The sequence below is a fragment of the Protomyctophum bolini genome, assembly GCF_963924005.1.
Source record: "Protomyctophum bolini genome assembly, chromosome: 21".
In the NCBI taxonomy this organism is placed as follows: Eukaryota; Metazoa; Chordata; class Actinopteri; order Myctophiformes; family Myctophidae; genus Protomyctophum; species Protomyctophum bolini.
In genome coordinates this window covers 23,248,125-23,264,126 of record NC_137882.1, presented here as the reverse complement: position 1 = coordinate 23,264,126, position 16,002 = coordinate 23,248,125, and the positions used below count along the sequence as shown (strand labels likewise).

Below are 16,002 nucleotides of genomic sequence, written 5' to 3'. Positions count from 1 at the left end.
AAACGTTTTTTACAAAAAAACGGCGATAGCCGTGATGAGTCTGAAAACCCACTCTTCAGACTCCACCATGGCCCGTAATGTAGACTTAGATATTTTAAACAGACTTATAGCATGTTATGTAGACAGCACTAGAATTGCATTTTATGTAGTCATATAGCACTTTAGTACACATGTATAATATATAATATAGTAGGCCTATAGTATATGTATAGTTTACATAGATACTCCACTGTTACGTTCTTATAGCTTTGCAGGTTTTATGATAACTACTTTTTGATGTATCATACATCACATAGCCATGCTTTTTGTTATTGCTTAATGTAAATCGCTCTGTATTAAGAGCGTCTGCTAAATGCCTAAATTGTAAAATGTGAGGTCAGCACATTTGGACAAGTGGATATGGCCTAATTTAGTTTGAGGTCAGAGTTGCTGGCCGGCTCCATAATGCAGGTGATGATCCATGCAGTCTTCTCCAGCTATCCAGGGTTTGAATAGGTCAGTGTTGTGATCTTGTGACGGCCATATATGGTGGTGTGACGTGTCACAAGGCATGATGTCACGAGGCGTGACCATATATGGAGGTGTGACCGACCGGCCACGGGAAATGCAGGTTTTCATTGTAAACTGCGACCATATACGTGGCAATAATATAGGCTTGGCTATATGTCGTGTGTGTGTGCGTGCGTGTGTGTCTTTCATCCATGCATCCATTGCTCTCCAGCCTGATTCCGTGGTATGGGGGGGGTCAAGGGTCACGGCTGGACGTGATTGTTCGCAAATCCCCACGATGCGAGAGCGCGCACGAGCGCGCACGCGGGTCAGGCGAGAGTTCGTCAAACAATGATTATCTTCTGAACATTCTTCACGGGAGGAGGCATGGTTTGTTTACGTGTTATCTGATCTCGTCAACATGTGATGCTCGGACAGCTGATGTGATTGATTTCATACTATCACAACTTAATCATTATAGGATTTCTTTCTGCAAGCCTCCTCATTTTTATTTACCTCCGAAAGTATATAGCCTATAGTCGAAATGGTCCCTTCAGTATAGAGTTTATGTGAATTATGAACATTAACATATGACTATAGGACTATATAGCCTGTACATTTTGCCTTGCATGGATTCAGCAGCCTCTGCGTGGGCTCTGTTATAATTAACATGCAATCGTACAACTTGTAGCTATAGGTTAATTACATTAGGTTACAATTAAATTACTCTGCTTCATGTGTTTTCATTGTGGATCTGCGCCATAGTGCCATGTATTGTTTTCAACACAACGTTATGACGTTTGTATATTGCTATAAAAGAACAACGGCCATTATCTGCATTTAAGAATATAATGTTCTGCTATGAAATGCAAAAAATATGATATTGACCAGCGGATTATTTAAACCAAAAACAAGTGTAGGCTAAAGGCTATAGAATATGACACTTAAAAAAAGTGATGCCGTGTGTGTGTGTGTGTGTGTGTGTGTGTGTGTGTGTGTGTGCCTATACATATATATATTATATAACTTTGGGTCGGACGTGCAGGGTATACTAGAGCTCGCCCTTTATTTTTGGTTCAACCAATATCGAATTTATTGCGTGTGCTTTTAAAGACCCAATCCCTAATCCGAATGAAAACAAAGAGCAGGCTTGTCAGCACAAATCAAGTGATTGGATTGGAGGCATTCCTAATCCTCAAACTGATTGGCAGTTCTCTGAGTCACAATGGGAGTGACATAATGTAGTTTAATAGCATTTTAAAAGTCACACCCGTGTGAACTGTGAAGTGAGGGGTGCTAATATTTTAAAGTCTAACTCGTATTGATATGATGATGTAATGTCGATGTAGAACAAACGGTGCCAACACAAAGATTAAACGCCATTAACAATAAAGAGACAATATGACGTAAACGACACATTAATATGACTTAAAATTTCCCTTCATTGTCAATGTGTTTACTAAACAAACTTTGAACTAAAGACAAACATTAAACCTGTGTTATAGATAGAACACGACGTGTGTTTTATTTTATTCCAGTATTTCAGATATTGCCTTGAAATAAACACTATAGGATATAAGCACTTGTGAAATTAAATGTCTGCACATGCCATTTAGATTTGTTTTATATTAATATTTGGGTTATTCGAGTATATAGGAGACATATTTCTCATTAGATAACTTTTTTTTAATATTCTTAATTAACCACAATTTTGGATTTGGATTCACACGTTTTAACATTAAGTATAGCCTACAAAAGTTATTCTCTTAAAATTATTTAAATATGATGACATTTGTTCATATAGCCTTTGTTCGATCAATCATTCAAACTCATATCAAATATTTGTTTTGCAAATGTAGCTCCGAACTCTGTCAGAATTACAGGTGAATAAATAAATATCTCAAAGTGGAGTCCGGACTCCGGGGACCCCCAAGGATTCTTTGGGGGGGGGGGGGTCAAAAGTAAAGGCCTATAATTATAGTTAACATCGCATCACAAATTCACAATCATTTTAACCTGCACTTTATCCATTTATATGTTGGCTATTCAAAATACCATATCTGAGCTCACAGTGCTATAGCTGCCAGCTTGTAGCCTTATATACTGATTTTTTGGGGATATATTTGAAAATGATCAAAAATACAAAACACAGTATGTATATGTATTATACTATTATTTAATAGACACACACATCTTCTCGTATAATATATCAATTTGGGGGTCCTTCCTTGACACGAAAAAGTTAGAGAACCCACTGCACTAGTAGCCTATAGTAGCCTATAGGATATATACACTATACGGTGAGTTGAGCTCCGTGACCTGCAGTCACAAATCCCCTGCTCCCTCCAGCATGCAGGATACTGCTTTTCCTCCCTTCCTCCCAGCGACTCTCGCTCGGGAAAAGCCACCGCTTGCACTGGCCTTTATCAGCTCCTCCTCGGCTGTTTCTATATAAACTTTATTTCAAGGTTTTATCAGAGTTATCACCACTTGAAAAAGAACCCCCCCCCCCCAACGCTCGGGGAGAAACATTCGCCAGAGATTTCCGCCGCGGTCGCATTGATGTGGTTTATTCTGGAGAAGAGACTGAAGAGATTTTGGTGTAAGAAGGAACAAGAGCAGACCAACCAAGTATATAAAGCCAACACTGTAACACATGAGGGTTTAAGTTGTTAAGGTTTGACTCTCACTGGGTCTGTTATGAACCAGACATCATGCAGTCAATACTATGATGATTTTGGTTATATATAGGCTAGCTGGTTTCACGTTTTCTGTTTTTCTTTAAACCCTGGAATTAAGTGGAAAATAAATAAAATAAAATATCAGTCAGTAGCTAATAACAATAGGCTAATTAGATCGGTTTAAATAATATATTTATTTATTTATTGTTCATGCACAGATTCCTTTTCGCGAACCTTCGTACTTTTACATACGGTGATATGGCTTTAAGTTTATTGGGTTAATTGGGTTATTTATTGAGCTCTGCAGTGTATTCGTGTTTGGATGAATATAAATCCTTTTTAAAACTTTTTAAATTAACAATTATTTTTATTTAGAGGGATGGTTAGTGTTATGGTTGCAACCGTTGGGTTTATCTAAATCTGAGGCAAAGTTATAACTTCAAATAAAGGCCTGCATATAGGGAAGGTCTGCTGAATTTGTGTCGCTATAAGCATGAGGCATAAAACATGTTAAAACAATAAGCTATAAGGCTTAAGGGAAATGGGTGGTCAGTATATGGCAGCGCAAACAGGCTTGTCGAGGCAGTCGAGCTATATCAACGTCCCTGTTCAGCCGGCTCTCCTGTCTCTCAGTACTGGCCGTGTTTGAGTCTCCTTGGCCCCGGGCCCCGTGTGAGAGGCAGCGGGGGAGACCGGGGGGATCGCATTCCCCCTCATCTCCATCGCATGAGAAGCAAAAACAATGCTGACACAAACACAGTTGGCGGAATTAACATAGCAGGTAATGAGTTAATGAATATGTAACTGCAGTCATTAAGGCTTATGGACCTTTAACCTGTTATCCAAAACGTCATCGCATTACAGCGGCTGTAAACCTGCCACATATTGGCTTGCAGTAAATAGGACAAATTATTTAACATAGAGGCAGGTTGTTGTTGGCCTTATTGGGAACACGGTGATGTAGAAATTGAATTGTTTATTGTTTTCTTGTATAGGCCTATTTTACATAACACGAGTAAACAACCATGCAGTACTATAAATAGGTTCGCTATATATAGCCTATATTTTCACGTATATCTGCAATGCAAAGTTTTAGCAACCCTGCAAACGTTCAGCATGTATTAGTCCTTGAGTCCTTGGAAAATATAGACACTGTTTGTGTCATTCGTGTCAATTGGCTTCACGGAAAGCAGAAAGACAGCACCCATGCAGTTTTTGCCAATTAAAGAGTGTGGCTATACACCCGGTCTGCCAGACACATATAAGGGACACATGCATAGAAGTAGCCTATACCGTTTGAAATAAGGCTATATTTGGCTTTTAGGGGGATATCTCGATTTGCAGCCGCCTGCTTCTCTGAATCACCATGCATGATTACAGAAACCCCATCGCTAACAGACACGCAGATATGCCTTTGAGATTACTATATGTATAGCCATAATAATGATGTTTGTTTTTGTTTGTTTGTTTCGAACTGATATAAGGCCTACTGAATCACTATATATATATATATGCTATAATTGTTTTCTCATTAAGTGTCAACACTTATATATAGGTGGTATTGTCGCAACTTCTGAAATATTTATTTATTTATTTGTGTATTTATTTATTTAAATATTTATTTATTTATTTAAACAGTGTATAGACTCGCTGGCCAAAATATTGACGCCAGCTTGTATGAAATGTGAATCTCTCGTGTTACTCCGGATCAACTTGTTAGCTTGTGGACTTTGCAAGATATGCAGCACGGTGCGGAACCTATAGCTTCTGTGTTGGAGTTTAACACTTGAGTTTAACACTTTATGTAGCCTATACGTATGCATGTTTCAGACGATGAGGCCTATTGGAGACGTGATTGGTTTGTTCGTGTGTGTGTGTGTGTGTGTGTGTGTGTGTGTATGAGAGTGTGCGCGCGCGTGCCTGTGAGCGTAGTGTGTGGGGGGAGCGTAGCGTGAGTGTGTGTGTGTGTGTGTGTGTGTGTGTGTGTGTGTGTGTGTGTGTGTGTGTGTGTGTGTGTGTGTGTGTGTGTGTGTGTGTGTGTGCGCGCGCGCGTGCGTGTGTGTGCGATACATAAAATAACAATTTGGGTGCAGCTGTATGGTAATAAATAAACAGTTAGGCTGCCTATACTTTACTTGTATATGTAACAGTTATAATGAATATTTGATGGCGTGCAAACCCTTTACAGTTGAGAGATTGAACATAAAAATCGCTCTCGCAGCTTTTATCGGCCAAATAGCCTATAGGTTAAGTATAGCATATATCCGTGCGCTGACGCTCCCTGCACGGCGTGTATCTGTCAGCATTTAGCCTATAAGCATAACTTGGTTTCCCAAACAGATAAGACAGAACGCGACAGTAGCCTATATGATTGAATGGCCGAGCCCTTTGGGAAATTGGAGGTTTCTTGTAAACTCTGCTCTATACATGGCCTATCTATAGAAGTTACAGTCTGCTGGTTCCCAATCCGCACTGGAATTTAACCCCAAAAAACCAGCATGACTTCATGCAGCCGAGCTGTTCGGGGGCAGAACAGGCCGACCGAGCCAGCTTTCTATCCCCATCCCGAGGTTACAAAGCCGGCTCAGTCAGTCGGCTGTTCTGCCCCCAGTCGCCAAACAACAGGAAAGAGCTCAGGCTAAAGTAAAACATTTCAATGTGTGCAGGTTATCGTTATGCCGTTCTCAATCAACATGGTGGCATAGTCAAAATTAATGGTCACAATATTCCAAACACACATATCATAAATGTTTGCTTTGTAGGCTGAATCTGATGCATGCAGACCCATGCATGTATACTATTAGAGTAGGCTATAGCCTGCCAAGGTCTATGTTGTTGGCCATGTTGTTTCACCGTCCTCTCTATCCCGAAAGAGTTATAACCTCGAAAGCTGAAGTTAGACTAGTCCATATATCAGCACTATATAAACTATATAGCCGACACCTGTTTTGTGCGTGCACGCGTTGTGCGTGCGTGCATGCGTGCGCCACGCGCGTGCGCTCACGTGCGGTTTGCCTGCCTTTGCTCAACCAACTCGTGTCCTCCTAAAAGCCCAGTACTAGTGTGCTCTGCTGCATGGGATTCATTCTCATACGTTGAGAATTTTAACCCATAGGCAATTTGACGTAAATAGGCCATGCATGGAAAGTGCGAATTCCTCTATGATATTTAGTGTTAGTGCAGCTTTTTGCGGCCCATATAAAGTTTGGTAAAAAAAAAAAAGGACCTGCTTATATGCTGTGTTCTTCTATGTGTTATGTCGGCCAACATTATTGTGGGTTGCGGTTCATTCCTTCTCTCAATGTAATCACTAGTACAGAATGTGACCAGAAACTGTTCTATAGCCTCATGGGAAAGTGCATGCAATTAACTGACTATTCCAATGTAGACTAATGGCAAACCAAGGGTGAGTTTTTCCGCATTTTAGTCTCCAGTAGTCTCATGCATGTTTGTTGTGTTCATATACCCATATATATATAGACCACGGCATGTCTTGTGTGTACATTAGGCTGCTCCTCATCTGTTTTACATTGGAAGACCCCCCTTTTATTCTGTGTGGCACTAAAATAATGTGCACATTTAAAACAACACATCAACGTGAAAGCATTCATCAGCATTACAATTGTACATCCTATAGGACCACATCTTGCTATTGTAAGTCCAAAGTTTATGTTATTATTATGGAAACATCTTTAAAATATATAGTGTAAATAATCTGTACAAGCTCACAACAACGTGTGTGCTTGTATATCTGCTATTTTCATTATACTTCTGTATGACACTCTTAATTGAGATGAAGTTATGGCAGTAGCATAATTAATTGTGTTAATAATAATGTAGGCCTACATACATACACATATAGATATACATACATAGGCCACACACACACGCACGCACGCACGCACGCACACACACACACACACACACACACACACACACACACACACACACACACACACACACACACACACACACACACACACACACACACAGGGCCATACCATATACACTTGTAAACAGAAATAATTAAAACATCCTTGCTACAACACATGTATAAGCTTCATCCTCCCACATTGCCAAATGATACATGCCCGTCAAAAGGAATGAAAACGCAGTCTTAATATTCACACTCAGTCGCGTTTAATGAATGCTTCATATATTCAACAACAAAAGAGAAGGAAGGGGAAAGTGCTTCAGAAATCCACCATTCAAGTTTCCTTTTCGAGTGCATTTTGTCCTGTTATTCACAACAAAGTCAATATAAAAAAAAATTGAAAGAAAAAAAATCACAAAAATAAATATTCTGTTTCATATAAACAACCAGTGACTTCAAATGTCTTTGTCAAAACCTGACCTCAAGTATTGAATTAAAAAAAGCTATAAGTAAAAGAGATTGAATGGATATAGGCTATTGAGGAGATGGGGGGGGTGGTGGTGTGTGTGTGTGTGGGGGGGGGGGGTCGGCCTTTAGTTATACTACACGATGCAATTGTTTACGTTGAGGGCGTCACTGTGACACTGTCACACGTCTATTTGTCTTAACGGAGGGTCCCTCCCAACACGCCATTACCACATGCACAACCCTCAGCGATGAATTGCAAATTGCTGCCTGAGAATAGGCCATGGTCTTGGGGGGGATCCCTGTGTACGTGTGTGTGTGTGTGTGTGTGTGTGAGTGTGTGTGTGTGTGTGTGTGTGTGTGTGTGTGTGTGTGTGTGTGTGTGTGTGTGTGTGTGTGTGTGTGTGTGTGTGTGTGTGTGTGTGTGTGTGTGTGTGTGTGTGTGCGCGCGCGCGCGCATGTGCGTGTGTGAGTGGCGTGCCCTCGCTGACGAAAGCGCAGCTTTTGGGGGCGACCACTCTTCGTCATGTGCCGTAGATATGCTTTTGACACGCGGATTAAACGCTGAAAGCCCCCCCCACACACACACACACAACCACGAACAACCCTCCATTTTACAAAACATAATCGCGAGAGAGATTGTTAACGATCAAGCCATTCTTTTTGTGTGTCTTTCTTTAGGTTGGAGGCGTTGATAAAACGCAGGTGAAGCTTGCACCTCCTCACCGGGAGCTTTTAGGCAGCAAAGTGCTTTTTCCTTTTCTTTCTTTTTTTTTACACTTAAAAGTACAACACTCAGTCAGTCAGTGTATTGCTGAGTGAGACCTTGTATATGTATGGGCCCTTTAATCACACCGCTAAACATCTACCACATGTGTGTAGGCTATACTCACACTGATCTATAGGCGCAGGGCGAAAGAGAGATTTGTACATTTCTTTACATTCACCCGTCAAATGGTCAAATGATGGCTGCAGCACTCCGAATGAATGACATCATATGCACTGCGAAAAACCCTGTTCATTTTACTCTCTGGGTGTACAAAACAAACGTAACCAAATGGGTCACCAGATGGATATAGATTAACACTGAGGATTTGACTATATGGAGCTGTGGCACACATGGACGCCATGCATGCACGTCCTCCATAAAAGGGGAAACCCCTCGATCGGATGTATGCAGTCGTATTCAATATTAGTATTTTTTCCACTATTATTATTGTTATTATTTTTTGGTGCAGGGGTCTGTTTTTCAAGGCAAGCTGTTGAATTTGGGGGTGAAATTAAAACTATACATTCACTGGGCGGCCATATATATCGTGAACATGTTTTGACATAGCCTGTAGGGAAAAAAATAACACTTTGACCTGTCAAAAATGACATTTGCTGACCTGATTCTGGGCTTGTTTTGTTTTTCTATTTGCTTAACGCATATAGTTAACTGCGTTATATGGAATTGTTCGTTTTGGATATAGGCCTTGTCATGTGTTCCTGTCTGAGCCTAGCCTACTAGACAAGTCCAGGCTTTGGTGGTTAGGAGTGAAATTGAAATAAAATTAAACTGTTCGGAGCATTGTCTCATTCATAAGTCAAACAATGAACAGGCTACAAAATGCAATCAACTTGAGCCTTTTGTCCATATCAACATTAGCCACATTTTTTCTTTAGCATTTTCCAGACATCACTTTATGGTCTAGTCCAAAATCCTAAAGCTGAAACCAGACCCCCAATAGTATCAAAGTGCAATGCAAGCCTTACATCATTTTGTGCTTTCTCGCATTGTTTCTCTGCAGCCACTATAAGCTACATGTAGCTTACACGTTGCAATGTGTTGCAGGATGTTGTTTTGGTATATTTTCCACGGGGGCTGTCCTGCAGGCTATAGCCAGCCCTTAATTCGGAACAATTCACATCATAATGATCATAGAACGACAACACACAGACTCACGTGGCAAATCAATGTGATATGCTCTCAAATTCTGTGAGCTAATGGATTTGTGTGGGGTAGGGGGGCCCTAAGCACTTAAACCCTGCCTAACATGAGAACTAACGGTGTGATATGAAGGCCTGAGCCCCCCACGCGTTTGATTGTCTGTACATAAGGCCTGTGTTGTGTCTGGGCCTGTTATGGCGCTGGTTCTGTGTATGTGTGTGTGTGTGTGTGTGTGTGTGTGTGTGTGTGTGTGTGTGTGTGTGTGTGTGTGTGTGTGTGTGTGTGTGTGTGTGTGGCGCGCGCGCCTGTGCACGGTCCAACATGCAAACCTGCAGGAAATACTCTGGAGAAATCAAAACAAGACTGAAAACCAGATCACAAGCACCCCAAAAAAAGAGAGAGAAAAACCCACAAGCACCCGGATCCAATCTAGCGAAGGCTTAGCTGTGAACACGCACAGACAGACATTGATGAGCCTATGTTTTTGCTTAGAATTATGTAGAATTGGACGATTCGACATGGAGCTGTGTGGCAAGCACATACCATATCCTACCATTCCACGTTAGTCATCACACAAGACAGGGAAATGGGCCTTAATGAAATAGACGCAGTGGCACAAATGGGGAAACCTTTTTTCCTTTTCTTTTTGACTATAGAACCAAACTTTCCCTCACTACAAGCCAACACCAACAAATTGGCTTAAATATCACATGGAATGCAGTGATTTTTACGAGGTGAGGGGTCCCCCCTCTCCTCTCTCAAACACACACAAAGCACAACCCTGGCTGAAAACCCTGGCTGCTTATACAATCCAACAGGTCGAGCATAAAGGCGAAGGAGAAATAATTCCAGAAGAAACAGTCAAGTAAACACACTTTGCAAACCCATGTAGCCTATTGCTTAGGATTTAGTAGCTTATTTAAAGGTCGGTTTTCAGCATAAATCCACCAGTCTCACGGTCCTATTGGGGTTTTGAGGCTCAAAAAGAAATCTGCTCGTCACGGAGCATATCCACGCGTATACACTTTAAAAAACAGCAACAACAACGCCGGGGAATGTAAATAATCCATAGATTTGAAACAGTGAGACAATTAAAAGCAACAATGGTTCAAGCCATCTGTGTGCTCGCCTCAGTCCCATTAAGACCGGCAGAATATAGATTTTTCTTTCGCCCCCATCGGGTTTCGATATAGAAAGCGATGGCGGCGTGTTTCTTTCTCTTTTTTTTCTCTCGCAGAAAAGCCTCAGCATTTCCTGGTCCTCTGTGCGTGTGGGGGAGGGAGAGGCAGAGGCTGGCCGCCTGGCTGCCATTGCCACACGGGGTGGGAGAGAGGGGGCGGCCGGGGGTCCCTCAGCGAGTTCAGGGAGTAAGCGGGACACAAATCCCCGTCTCTGCCGACAACAAGTGACGGCGGAGACGGGAAATTTGCCATGAAGCTGAAAGCCTTCTTCGCCGGCGACGCTACACTGCCGACCGCGCGTTTGCGTTTACTAGTCCCGGATAAATCCTCCGTGGATCCCTCGGAACGAGAAAGGGAGCCCTTTATATCGACCAGCTTGGACGCGGTGTGTTTCGTTTGCGCCCTAGGAATTCCGTTCTTCTTCCCGAGCACCAGAGTCCTGTAGTTTTTCCTGACCCTCGCGCCGTTTTTGTAGTCTCCCTGCTCCGTCCAAGGAGCGTCTTGAGTGGTCCTGCATTCCTGAGAGGGAGAGGGGGCCCCGGGGGGCCTGCATGGGACCGCAGCACTATCCTCAATGGCTTTAGTTGTGTTGTTGTTGAAGGCTTGTTTGATGTCACCGCCGGGGTATGGGCCATTGTTTTTCTCCGTGGCTGCTTTGCATTGGAATACAGAGGTTTGATACGAATATTCGTACTCGTCGTAGCTCGGGTCCTCCACTTTGATTTTCACATGTTGAAAGTTAATGGGTGGTGTTTTGCCCGTCCTGTCATGTCCCGTCGTGGTCACGGGGGGCTCCTCGGCTTCAGTCTTTATGGTTTTGAGCGGGGAGGGTATTTTTAGGTTGTTGTTGTTGATGATGGTGGTTTTCACGTCGCTTTTTAGATTTGCGGCCAGCGCGAGCTGGTTGTCGGCAGGCCTACTTTTGGAGGGCTTGGTGTCTTTGTCATGGGCACAGTGTGAGCTCAGTGCAGAAGGACATTTGTTTGGATGCCCCGGCGTCCTGCGCGGAGGAGGAAATGCTCTCTTTGGATCACTGTGCCCTTCAGAAAAATAGCCCCCCGAATTCCACTCAGAGAAAAAGCTGTCGCGAACATCGATCAAACTGAAATTTGGGGGCTGCAATGGCCCCATTTCCTTTCTAATGTTGCTACTAAAGTCACATTTTGGACCATTTTCATGCCTACTCATGGGGTCCAGTCCCAGAGTGGCCTGTGTCATGTGCTGCTGCTGGTGGCTGTAGTGAAAAGTAGGTTGTAGCACCAGAGACGCTTTAGTGTTGACACTTTTGGTGAGGTTGGTGGCAACCCGGGCTCGCCTGAACCGAATGCTCTGAACCGAGACGCGGCTAGACACCGAACTGGAGTCCGAGTGCGACGAGCTCTCCTCCTCCGTGCTGACCTCGGAGCTAGATGGACTGTCATCTTCGTCTTCCTCCTCCTCCTCCTCGTCGGAGCTCCCGGAGTTGCTGCTCGTGGAGAAACTGGAACCGAAATCCGAATCGTTGTTAGCCCGGTCGGAGTACGTGCTGGACTCCGTGTCACTGCTGTAGCTCTCGAGGAAAGTGGACCGGTGGTGGTGGTGATTGGGCCTGGGATCGTGCAGGTAAAAATCATGAGACAAGTGAAAGGTGCCCAAAGTCCCGTTGCCGGATGACTTGGCCTTGCTGCAGCATTTGGGGTGCACGACCAGCACCGGGGGGTGGTGTGAACCGTGTCTGCTGCTGCGGCCGCCGCCCCCCCCGTCGCGCCTCCTCTTCCTCCTGTGAAGTAGGTCGCTGGATGCGCTGATGGACTGCGCCGCTATGGCGGAGTGCAGCACGGGCTGCCGGTGGTGTGTCGCCGCGCTCCGGAAAAACGAATGTCTCTGGCCGAGCGTCAGCCGGTTCCCCGGTGTCTGAGGCGTTTCATAGTTTTTAAAGGGTTTGCATTTGGACTTGGGCGCTGCATTGTTGTCCCGGCCGCGGGATTTGTTGTAAAATTGAGGTAGTTTGGAGGAGTCGGGCGGCGGCGGGACCGCTCGCAGCCTCGCGGGTTTGTTTTGGAGTGACAGGCTCTCTGGACCGCTGTGCAAACTGAGCCAAAGTTTCTCCTGCCGCCACAGCCCGGCGTGTGCGTCCGCGCGGGTCCCCTGGCGTGCGTCCTGTCCCGGGGGAGCCGGTTTCACCTTTCTTTTGTTGGATTTCAACACGCGCTCCGTCTTGCAGGAGAAATACAGAGCCTCGACGTCCTCGCGTGATATGAGAGTGCACTTGGCGGCGTGGAAAGCGATAGAATTTATTGCTTTGAGCTTCCTCAGCTCCTCCAGATCACAGTGGTGTTTCGTCACGTTCAGGTGGTCCATGCGCTTGTGCACGGTGGTCCGAGGAATGTTCTTCAGGAGGTCGGTGAAGACCTGAGACAAGGCAAACATTTGCTTGCCTTTGATGAGCAGGTACCCCAGCTTCACTCCCTGCATTTCCTCAAAACCACACTCCAGGTCCCCCATGTTTAGTTGATCTGGAGTGTATTATTACTGTCCTCTGTCAAACGAGAAGGGAATCGCCTGTAAATTGCACGGGGATGTAACTCAAGGCATCCTGGTGATGATGCGTCCACACTGCTGCGTCATCAGATTGCAAACTTTGACATAATAAGAGTTTAAATGGAGCCGGCGGCGGCGTCTAATGCATTGGATGAGCCGACGGCATCCAGTCTCTGTCGGCCCCGGTCTGGCATGGTGGAGGAATGCGACGGATGTGTCCACCAAAGCCGGATCTCTGCTCTCTCTACCTGCCTGCCTCTGCCGGCTCCACTCCCCTCTGGTCGAGAGCAGTACGAGCCGAGGGGTAGGTGTACGCCACTGCCACAGCGAGAGAGGAGGGGGAGAGAGGAGAGAGAGAGAGAGAGAGAGAGAGAGAGAGAGAGAGAGAGAGAGAGAGAGAGAGAGAGATGAGAGAGAGAGAGAGAGCAACTAACAGTGCGGAGGGGGGGGGGGGGGGGGGAGAGAGAGAGACAGAGAGAGAATAAGAGCTAAAAATGCAGCTGGTATTCGTGCCGCTGGTTAAGCCACAAATAAAATGGCATGGGGAGGTGCGCGAGCCCAGAGACACCTTCATCAATTAATGTTCCCGTAGTCGACGCTGATTGGACGGCGTTGACAGGTGATTCAATAAAAAATGGATATTCAAACGCCCCCCCCCCGCCCCTCCTTCCACTCCCCCGTTTGCACCCCCCTCTCCCATAATAGTTCAACATTCTATATCCGCAACCGCACCGCTGCTTCAAAGAAGAGCCTATATGACAAGTCCATAATGTGATTATTGTGATATAGCAAAGATTCACGTTTTTAAAGTGAGGAGTCGAACCCACTGTGTCCATATCGAAATACACAATAGACCTATACACACACCAATCCCCAATCCAAGTATGCAAAAATGCGTGTTTAACATAAGCCTATATATATAATTGACTATAGCCTGCTTATAGCGCATGCAGATCATTTTAATTGACAAGATTTTCCAACTGAACTACCAGTTGCTCAGCCTCTGTTGCTGTGGCCAAGTTACAAACTCACAATACATTTTCTTTTGTTTGCTAAAATACCCCTTTCCCTCCCTCTATAAGATTGCCATAGCCTATATATATGCCTGACCTATATTTTACGCCCATGGTATTTGTTGCGTATTTCACAGACCTCATTTTACAACTATATATTTCCGAGGAACAAAGTGTTTTAATTTTTTTCATTTCCCCCAGGAACTTTCGAACATTTCTACATTTCTTGTTTTGGGCGTGCTTCATCTGCGATATATATATATATATATATATATATATATATATATATATATATATATGTGTGTGTGTGTGTGTGTGTGTGTGTGTGTGTGTGTGTGTGTGTGTGTGTGCCGTGCGTGCCGTGCGTGTGCAGCAGCGATGTTGTATATAGGCTTATAGGCCTATATAACACTGACACACGTATTTATGTTATCATATCTATGTCTGTCGATGATATATGGCGTAAAACGCCGCGGCTATATACAGCACAGCAGCACCCTGGCCGGTTTTCACGACGGTAAAACACAACGTGACGAGACTGATTAGAGAGGAAAGGCTCGTGTTTTCACGTGCTGTGAAAAATGCACCGTCAGGGAGGGCTGCTGTTCACACAACATCCCAATGCAGACCGCTGCATGCGGCTTCCTCTCTCTTTTTAGTCATATTAATTTTGTCAGTTTGTTACAGTTGTTGTTGTTGTCAAGATTGACACACGCACACACACACACACACACACACACACACACACACACACACACACACACACACACACACACGCACACACGACATGCACATAACACGGCACTTCTTAGAATACTTGCATGTATATGCGTGCGTGTATGCATGTGCACGTTTTATACACACGTTCACGCACGAAACGCACGCTCACGGGAGGTGAATGAATTAATTAATTCGAGAACTTGAGCTATAAACAATTGTCTGACTCTGAATGTACTGCAGTAGGCTAATTTTCGGAACTATATGCGTCATTATAGGCTACAGGCTATATATTAGTCAACTTTTTAAAATGTATAGTGCAAGTTGTTCAGTCACATGTGTGGCTTTTATAACAGCATAGCCAATATTGCTTAAGGAAAGTATTCAAAAGTATACGAATTATATTTACTTTTATGCATTTTTCCCCCTGTATAGAATGTAAGATTTTCCAGAAATGTTCTAAAGAATATATCAATAATAGTGAAGGCAGATTAACTTCACAACGCCATATTAGGATGAGCTCCATATCGGCTATATATTCACTATATGATTTAAGCGGTTAATTCGGCTAATTTCTATATATTTGGAGTCAAAAAGTAGGCTATACTATTTGTCTGAAATGTATAGTGGAGTGAAAGTAATATCCAAAAATACTATAAAACCATTTACGCGTATAGGCTATACTTCTGCATGCACCTCCACCATGTTCTTTGTTGCGCGTCCTCTCCTCTAAGGTCCTCTCCGTGTTTGCACTTGAGCTGCATGGGCTATACTTAAAAACTCCCCCATTGGTTCATTTTGACATATAATGTTACTTTGCACACATATATATATGCCTATATTGTAATATTTGTATAGCAGTTTAGTCGTTGTTTGTGTATAGGCTACATGCATGGTATAACCCCAATATATATATCCATTACTTTAGCCATGCAGGAATGTGATCAGAAGTACATGCACGCGCTCGCACGCACGCACGCAAAACAACGGGGGAAATGACAATAATGTCTGCATGCTTGATTCTACTCTGATCTGATCTGGTCTGTCTGTCTGTCTGTCTGTCTGTCTGTCTGTCTGTCTGTCTGTCTGTCTGTCTGTCTGTCTGTCTGTCTGTCTGTCTGTCTGTCTGTCT

General features: G+C 43.9%; 1 protein-coding gene across 1 annotated transcript; it reads right to left on the bottom strand.

Moving 5' to 3' along the window:
• Nucleotides 1-7,630: 7,630 nt before the first annotated feature.
• On the bottom strand, nt 7,631-13,359 carry skida1 (SKI/DACH domain containing 1). Its single transcript, XM_080793183.1, has one exon. The coding sequence runs from the start codon at nt 13,102-13,104 to the stop codon at nt 10,684-10,686; it is 2,421 nt and encodes an 806-aa protein (XP_080649309.1). The 5' UTR covers nt 13,105-13,359; the 3' UTR covers nt 7,631-10,683.
• Nucleotides 13,360-16,002: the final 2,643 nt, after the last annotated feature.